Below are 9,910 nucleotides of genomic sequence, written 5' to 3' on the forward strand. Positions count from 1 at the left end.
ATAATGCGCAATGAATAAAACGGTTGACTAACTATAATGTGAGATGCAATTAACAAAGATTGCTGAGATTGAAAGCGTTTAATGACATTTATATAACATCAATATTTATTAACGTCTATATAAATGCTAAATCGGCAATGTACATAATTCACTGTGAGTGCATCTCTGCACCGAATTTTAACGATAAACTGATGCGCTTGATGCAAGAAAAAATTTCAAAACTGCCATTGACAAACTGACAATTGACTTTTAAAAGTCAAGAAATCAAATACGTCGAATATGTCAAATGTATCGAGAAAAAAATTTGATGCATGTATAACAGTTATAACATACACATGTGTATAACATATAGTATATTGTATATCCTGGGCACATATGTACGTAATTTTACATATTTGCTAAAAACGCCTTTTCTGTAGACTAAAAAGTGACAAATTGCCTTAAAAAAAAAAATTTTTAAAAAAGATACGTCTAAGATTCAGACGCTACGTGATATGTAAATCTCTTTATCTTCACATAAACGCGTAAACTGATTGTGAGTTGAAAACTGATAGCGAACTGCAGTGCGCTATTGAATTCTTATCCACTGTACACATACTGAAATAATCGTAACCGGAAGAGACCGTTCAATCTACTCGGCCATTCTGTAGCCCGAAGAACGTGGGCTCCGCGGAGTATAGAGAAAACACATATTCTCATTTACAAACAGCCGGGCATACAGCTTGGCTTAATGCCGTTGGCACAGCACAGCCGACCGTAAACAGTGTCGGCTGCAGTAATTCGTGAAACCCGTGAAACAACACTCTCGCACCGCCAGTGTTCCTACCTTCATTCTCGTTATTTCCAATCAGGATCTCGGTGTCTTTAAAATCCGCCTCTCTGACCAAGTCCAATGGATCCTTAGGCAGGAAGACCCCGTCGATGGTAGGCGCCGACGGGAAGCCGAGGATGCCCCAATAACTGTTCCACTGCTGCACTGAAAGAGTTTTCGCGTCCACCGACCTCATGCAAGCCATAACTCGTGCCGGGTTTTCTTGCAGCATTGTCGAATTGCATCCGCAATCATCCACCAGCACTCGAGCCACCTCGTTCGCTTTCTCGCCGGTCATGTAACTCCACGGGGCGTTGAGGGTGCCACTCTGAAGGATACCCCGACGCACTAGACCTTGCGTGACCGGCGAGATGAGATGCAGGGATACCGAACTACCACCCGCGGACTCGCCGAAAATCGTGATCAAGTCGGGATCGCCGCCGAAGACGCGCGCGTTTTCACGGAGCCACTTGAGAGCCAAGGCCTGGTCCCAGAGACCCATATTACCCGGCGCCTCTTCGCTATTGATAAAGTGCTGCTTGAGGTACAGAAAGCCGAAAGCTCCGACACGATACTGTATCGAGGCGATGATCGCATTACTGGCCGCCGCCATAATGTCGGCGTCGTAGACGTCCAGGGTGGCAGTGCCGCTCATGAAGCCACCACCGTAGACCCACACCAATATCGCCATTCCGTTGTTGCCGACGTTGTCTGGCGATTCTTTGTGACGTAGACGCAGCTTCTGCGGCGCCCAGATGTTCAGGTAGAGACAATCTTCGGAGATGTTGGTGTTTGGATTCCACATCTCCTCACCTTCGAAACCGGGAAAGTACTCGTAGCGCTCCTGGTAGCAGCTGTTGGGCAAGGTGGTAGCGTTCAGAATCCCGTGCCATGGCTCGATCGGTAGTGGCTTACGAAATCGCAAAGGTCCGACCGGAGGCTTTGCAAACGGCACTCCGTAAAACACGTGGACCTCACGATCGAGCACCGTGCGAGAGAAACCGCGCATCAGCCCGCTAGTAGTCTCCACCACTAAGGTGGACTCGTGTGACGGACCACCCTCTTGGCCACCGTGCTGCTGATCGGCAACGTTCGCTCGCGTGATGCACGCGCTGTGCAGGCTCAAGCCTAGCAGCAACAGCAGCAACGAAGACGGACAGTTCATCCAAGAACTCATAATCAGACCGAATATCCTAGCCACGCTCGATAAGGAGTATCGAACACTCGCGAAGTGCGCTCGGAATTTTGCTAATCCGCCAAACGATTGACGTCGCTTCGAGTGTCCCGCTTCGAAAACCCTCTTCTAAACAATGGAAATAGGCTCGGCTATTTGTCCATCGGCCGTATCTCGGCAAGCGTCAGTGTTACGAAGAAATGAGTTCGTCAAGTTTTCACTCGACACACATCGATCTCGTTAGATTTTCAGGAGCGAGACGCTTCGCGCGGGCGGGCGTTGTCCCTCGTCGTGTCGTTGCCGTCTTTGTCTTTGTCTTTGTCTCCGTCTTCGTCGTCTTCGTCTTCGTCTTCGTCTTCGTCTTCGTCTTCGTCTTCGTCTTCGTCTTCGTCGTCACCGTCTGGGAAGGAGTTTCCTCTTATGCATACGGTGCATCGGAAGGATCGCGATATCGGGCGGGGAATGCCGGGAGAGTGATTCTTTCGTGAAGAGTAAAGCGATTTTGAAGGATAGAGTTTCCTTAGGAATCGTCGATCTTGTTCAAGCCTGCACTCAATGCACTTTGCGTGTTGCTTTTTAGCAGAGAAAAACTTTGCCACTCCGTAAAAAGGCACTCACCACTCTGTGTGTTTTTACCGCTCTATGTATTTATATTTGATATCGGTTTTTGAAAAAGGATAACCTTCGCAATCCGTTAATATCACGAATGAATAAATGCGATTTAATGAATTCGTAGTTATTGAATTGCTCGATTTGCCTAAGAATTGGCATTAAAATACATTGTGCATTAAGCTAAAATAATAAAATGATTTTGCAATGGTGCTATATCGATTATACACTTAACTTTTAGTTTTCGCGAAATAATTCTAAACTCGAATCACACAGTGAAGATGAAAATATCAGTAACTCACGCTTCATATAGATCGCCCTATATCGTAATTTTTTTTAATGCTTAAACATACATATATATACAGGATGTCCCCGTAATTATTGATAATACAACAAAATGTCTCACATGAAAGTTGTAGGGTTTCGAGGGGAACACATTTTGTTCGTCACGTGGTTTTTTTCTAGATGGAGGCGCTAAAAAGATATGAAGATCATCTCCACTTTTTTATATAAAATTATGTAATTTTTTTTACATAACATGATTCCTCTAATTATTCTACATATAAAAGTGTTAAGGTAAAGTTATCGAAAAATCAATACTTTACAAGATATTTCATATTTTGACGTAAAGTATGAAATATCTCGTAAACTATTGATTTCTTGATAATGGTATACTATATTTTTAGGCCCAGAATAATGAGATGAATCGATTGGTATATAAAGAAAACACATAGTTGCTTTTAAAAAAAAATTTGCAATTTTTACACATTATTTGCAAAGTAATTGTGTGTTTTCTTTACACCAATCGATTCATCTCATTATTCTGTACATAAAAGTGTTACAATTATCAAGAAATCAATAGTTTACGAATATTTCATATTTTATGTCAAAATATAGCATTATAACGTATAAAATTTCTCATAAAGTATTGATTTCGATAACTTTACCTTAATATTTTTATATGTAGAATAATTAGAGGAAACACATTATGTAAAAAAATTATATAATTCCGTTTAAAAAAGTGGACTTCATATGTTTTTAATGCCTTTACTTAAAAAAAAAAATAAAAAAAACAACGTGACCAAAATGTGTTCCCCTCGAAATCCTTCGACAACTTTCGTATCAGATATTTTGTTATATTATCAATAATTACGGAAAAAATGGATAAAAATGGAACATCTTGTACATGATATATTAAGTATTATTGGAAAAATAAAAATATGCCAAATATCTTTTAATCACGATTCATTATAAAACTACAGCTTGCACAAGAAACTTTATTCCTCCAAATTGCTCTACTCTTCTAAAAAAAATCTTTTTGTACAATGACGCTAGTCATTTGGATTATATATTTGCTTTAAGAATATTAATGAATTAATTTAATCAAGCGTGTTAAGCGTCTTTTTTATTTATATCTACATGTCCAAAGACGATTGTTCGTAAGGATATTAAAACAATGCAGTTTTACTCGGACACTTGAAATATCAATGTTAAAATCGAAATACGTTGTAGAAACGTGGGTCATACATTAAATTCCACGGTGCAACACCAATATTATATACATAGGTATATTACATTGGATATTTCCTTTTGCTACAAAACTTTTATAGGTCATTGAAAAATAATACCCTGCACGTAAAAGATTTAGAATTGTCATAAAGCGTTTCCCATGGGCAGCGTATCTGCCAAGAGAGAAAGACTCAACAAGTTAGCGAGTGGAAAGCCGGCATTTGCACGATGGGACGGTAATTTCTCTTTTTCGATTCTCTAAGTCTATTTAAAAAAATAAAGAAAAAGAAAATGAGACGTATACATGTACTTTGTTAAATAAATCAATTCGACTCACTAAGACTCAAAATATTTGATAAGGAATGACTTCTCATACCATATACGACAATAAAATTTAATTTATTGTAATCTTTTTATAGAAAACCCGAAAATAATCATAATATTATCATGTGTGATAATAAATTATTGTTTACTACGATAAAACAATGATTATTATCTTGATAAACGATTATATTACCCCCGATTAAGTTTCTTTAGTTCGACCAAGTGCTATTAATTTTTATACAATTATTTCTCTTTCCAGAGAGATTAAAACGAAAATTAAAACAAAACAGAAAGTTTATTAAACAGACTTGCACGTCTAAAATTAAAGTAACATTTATAAAGGCAACCATTTTGAATCACTAATCGTGTAAATTATGCTTTGCATAGATAATCGCTTCCCTACTTCAGTTTTCCAATTATCGTATTACATGACCGTTTACGAAACACGATAATAATTTCGTATTTCACGAATCAGTTTCTACTTCCGACTGTAGTATCCGTTGTAAACCGCAACGCCGGAATACCACAGGGTGTCGATTGCAATAATGCAGTCCACCACGAATCATCATTAAAGCTTCATGAAGCAAAGATAGAATCCCGTGACGACGCGACGTACGCTCGTATGCATACTATTAAACTACTAAGCATTTACACACCACGCGACATATTATTTAAAACATCACCAATTAGATATCCACCACTATGATCGGAAATTTCGTTAAGATTGGCTAAAAATCTTGTCAGCGTAAGAGCACAAAAAGCTCATAGATAGTATATGAGTGTATAGATTTATTTGTCAAATATGTATAATTGAGAGTACATATGTTTCATTTTAAAGAACATTTTAGCACATATTCAATATGACTTTAAACTCCAATATTTGATCATTCGATGTTAATAACAAAGATAAAATCTATTACTCAAAATTTGATTTTCAGTCATTTGTCATTTAATTAATCTAATTTATCTAACAATGTAAAATATGGCTAACAATTAATGTAAAATATATACCTATATATAATAATTAATCCTTTGACCAAAAAAAGTTTTTAGAATCTATTGTCGAGCTGTTATTTCCCCTTTGGCTAGAATCAATTCATCATTGTATGTTACGCTTTTCTTGAAGAGAAAAAATCAATTAAGTTTAAGAAGACGTCAGTTAATTAACAAAAGAATAGGAGAATTACGAAGGATAGGAATATAAAATAGCGCGACAGGCAAAAAAAAAGTATCTTAAAATTAAGAACATAACTAAAGATTACTTTAACATGTGTTCTTCACACTTCACAAGTGTGAAGCGAACATTCCAGACGTAAAGACACATCTTGAATAATGGATCACCATTATTTGTAAAAAACAAACTTGGCAGTTTTTTAATACTAAATTATAAATGTAATGGAAAAGAAAAAAATTCTTCCGAGATATATGTATTCTGTCAAATAATCTCAAACTCGATCAGCTAAAATAATTCTAGGGTTACTTTTTGGAGGGAGAACCGCCATTGCCCCTAAAGTCACGCCAATAGTGACAAGCTATTCCTCATCAAAACCACGAGCTTTCAAACGGCCAATTTCCACCCTCTCTCTCGAGCCCGATCATCCCCGTCACGATCCTTCTTCCCTTCTTTCTCCGTTTCCTTTTCTCCTTCCTTCCCTCTTCATGCTTTCTAAACTCACCCTACTTTCCCTACCATACGCACTCCCGTGCACAATATACATACACGCACGCGCGCAAAATATAGAGCTTCACCTCTCTCAAAATCGCTTCCGCTTACTCGCCCCTCTTTTCACCCCCCACCCCTTAAAGTATAACGTCTCCAGAGGCGACTTTGCGTCACTCCTCACAACGTAGGAGTCACTATCCTTTCTTTGCTTCTCGATGACGATTGCTGAAAATTACGATTTCGACTTTACGATTCCGGCGGGCTTTCACGAAGAGCGCACCACATACATGGATACAGTATCACGCGGCGGCCGGCATACCGCGTTGCACGGGGTCGACTGATCGAGGAGGCAGAAGTGGAGGTGGTGCTGATGGTGGTGGCGGTGGTGCTGGCGGTGGTGGCGGTGGTGGTGGTGGTGGTGATGGTGATGGTGGTGGTGGTGGTGGTAGTAGTGATGGTGGTGGTGGTAGTAGTAGTAGTGGTGGTAGTGGTGGTAGTTGTGATGGTGGCGCACGCCTCGCGCATAAGCCGCGCGCTCATACCTACAAGCGACCCAATCTTCAAACGTTGTCCTTGCTCCTTCTCCCTTTCCTCCCCCTCCTCCCCCCCCTCTCTCTCTCTCTCTCTCTCTCTCAATCTCTCAATCTCCCTCTATCTCTCACCCTCTCGATCGTTCTCTCTCCAATTCTCTCTCGCGGTTTCATTCGTTCGCACGCCCACGTCGTTCCACCTATAACGACGGTATCTCTACCCAGCTTTATCCCTTGGTCCTTAATCACTCGAGCACACACAGGGAAGCGCTGAATGCCCCGAAGAAATCGTCATTTCTTCCTGTTTCGATAAGGAGCATGGACGTGCTCCGCGCCACTCGGTTCCTTCTACTTGATCATAGATCGAAACGGAGCAGCTTCAGTTAACTATTACCGAGAGAATGTTCGCGCGAAAGTGTGTTTCGTGCACCACCCGCTCTGTGACATATGATACGCCACCAAAGGTTTCGTGTCTCACCGCTGTGATCCGATTCTCAAGACAGAAGTCTCAAATGTTGACGACGTGATCTGCGAAATTTCTTTGCGAATTGATTTATTTCCTTTTGCTGAGGTAATCCAACACGGGATAATTGAAAGTATCTACAGCATGCGCGTGCGAGCGCGCACGTGCACACGCACACACACACACAAAATTGTGCAATGATATGTGCATTAATATTTCAGTTGTTATTGCTTAATAATTTTCTAATAATTATTAGACAATACTCGTAACATTTTCATAAATTATATACAAATGTACTTTTTTATATTAAAAAAATAAAATATTATCAAAGGAAAGAATGCGGGAAATAGTTTGAATTGTAAGAAACGTTAACAAACGTTATAATTGCATGTTTACCCATGTATTGCATATTAATCAAATGTCTCGAACTGATTTGCTGAATTTTATACTCTAAACTGCATGCTTTTAATTTTATAATTTTTCTAACAAAAGTTAATTTTTAGTTAGCATTAAAAAATAAAAATGCTAATTTATAATTTTTAATATACATGTTGTCGTCATACCTGTCATGTTCATTGTCTCAAATTTATGTATATCTCTATATGTATATCTCTGATTACATGATTAAAATTTAATAGACAAAATTAATAGATAACATAAAAAAATTTTATATATGTTTTACAAACATATAATTTTTTAACACCTTTCTACTGTAACTTGTAATATCTTTTTATTTATATTGATTCTAACTCTAACTGATATTTGATATTTAGTTTTTAATTGTTGCATCTCGATTGTCACGAATAAACGTAAAAACCATTCTCGTGTTTCGGTAACATTGGAATTTTAATCCATCAACCCTTCATAGTATCAATCGTTTAGCATTTTCATTGCATTTCGTACTGATCACATTTCACATTCTTCGTGCAATCTCGTGAAGAAAATACAATCCATCTGCAAACGTAAAGTAGCGTTCTGTGTATTTCAGTAACTAAATCCGTAAATTATCCTTTCATAGCATCTAAATTAGCTATTATCTAAATTAGCATTTTTTAATAAAATGGCAATGTTAAGAGAAAAAAAATAAAAATAGGTAAAACGATTGATTTCTAAAAAGATTCATTTTTAGTAAAATATATTTTTCGTAAAATAAGGTAAATAATATTTTTTTATTATTTTTATAATATTCTTATTGAAATGACATAATATTATTATATAAATGACAGAAAATTATTCGTGAATATTTATCCTATAAAAAGATATTTCACAAAAATATTTTTATCTCGTATTAATAATATTTGCGGTTTTAAATAGAATGGAGAAAATCCATTTACGCCTTATTTTTTATAATACAATAAACGAATTGTTAAAAATTGTTATTGATTAATATCGATTTAGATCTAATATATTAAAAATTATATGAATTATATTTTAAAGATATTTTTTGTAACTCTTACTAATATTTATTAAAAGATATTACTCTATACTTTTAGGATTTGTCGTTTCCGGTTGCGATTATTCACCGTAAACCTTAAATAACTTAATTATTACCCGGAGATTACAAGCACGAGAGTAGCAAGGAAAAGCAATTATCTGGAAAGGAATTACCCGGAATTTAGTTTTAGTCTTTTACAGATATTATCGTTTTTATGCGACAATCACAACATCGTTCTTTTTTAATTGTAATTTAAAATATTCTATTTTTAATAGTGAAATTTAATTAAAACCAATTAAAATTTTTATCGTTAAATAAAAAAGATTGTATTCACAAATATGTATTTAAACTTTTAATAATTATAACAATCATATTTTTTATGTTAATATACTTGAATGTAATAAATATCTTCTTCTATTGCTAACTTTTTTAATAGTGTAATATTTTGCGCTAGTAACTTTAATGATTACGTTATCATAATTGTGCTTTAAATTATAAATTTCCTCGTCTTCTTGTACTAGCTACTCCATTATGACTAATAGCCATGACACTTGGGCAAACAAATATTTCTTCTACACTATTATAATACATAATCGACATCCTTGTGATAATAGATGATCTTAATCGATTCAGGATAAGTATTTCATTTCAATAACTGTGAATTTTTTGTATTTCTTAACAACATAATAATTTTTGAATAGTAAATAGTCGCTCTATTTTTTTTACAAATATCATTTATAACGAAATATTCTATTTAAAACTTATGAAATCCCTAGCGTGTGTCAAATTAGTAAACATACATTTAATCATCATTAACACAAACACAAGTTGTAATTTAAATATTTAAAATGTAAATGTAATTGAGCTCAGAGGGTCATATGCATTTATAAATATAGAATCCTGATATTAATACAAGTCTAAAGGATCAAATCCAATACTTCATTAGCTCTCTAATCACTAAATTTTAATTAAAACTCATCAAGATATAAAGCATCAAATCCAGTTCTAAAATAAAACACAAATTTATTAACAATTTGTCATGCATAATTATAAATCCATCGATACTGAGAATTAAGTTGTGTGATTGTTTCATTGATAACATTCTAAGAGAATTGGATTATCTTCTCAGCTTTAGGTTTTTCGGGTCACTTGACTTGGATAATCCTGTTTCCGAAAAAGGAAACAAGATACAGAATCATTTCTTTTACTACAAACTGCCTGGCTTGAAGGAGAACATTATCGCTCTTTCGCCAAAGATATTTGGAGTTTCTAAAGTCATTTTAACTTTTCTAAGTATACCACGTTTTTTTAATCGCATGTAGCTTGAGGCAGACAGGTAATTTGATATTCAAACTTTCAATTGAATACCTCTCTCTCTCTCTCTCTCTCTCT

The 9,910-nt window shown here is 36.0% G+C and overlaps 2 protein-coding genes across 2 annotated transcripts; both read right to left on the reverse strand.

Moving 5' to 3' along the window:
* Positions 1–695: 695 nt before the first annotated feature.
* Positions 696–6,166, reverse strand: LOC105454775 (acetylcholinesterase-like). The gene is made up of 2 exons (XM_011697652.1): positions 6,104–6,166; positions 696–2,114 (listed from the first exon to the last, which is right to left on the reverse strand). The coding sequence occupies exons 1-2, from the start codon at positions 6,143–6,145 to the stop codon at positions 696–698; spliced, it is 1,461 nt and encodes a 486-aa protein (XP_011695954.1). The 5' UTR covers positions 6,146–6,166.
* On the reverse strand, positions 6,165–6,528 carry LOC105454663 (probable serine/threonine-protein kinase atr1; the record flags this gene model as incomplete). Its single annotated transcript, XM_011697453.1, has 2 exons — positions 6,165–6,315; positions 6,378–6,528. Coding segments are annotated over 2 exons (285 nt in total), but the record flags the coding sequence as incomplete, so codon positions are not given.
* Between the last annotated feature and the right edge of the window lie 3,382 nt (positions 6,529–9,910).

The sequence above is a fragment of the Wasmannia auropunctata genome, unplaced genomic scaffold, assembly GCF_000956235.1.
Source record: "Wasmannia auropunctata unplaced genomic scaffold, wasmannia.A_1.0 LD335976.1, whole genome shotgun sequence".
Classification (NCBI taxonomy): Eukaryota; Metazoa; Arthropoda; class Insecta; order Hymenoptera; family Formicidae; genus Wasmannia; species Wasmannia auropunctata.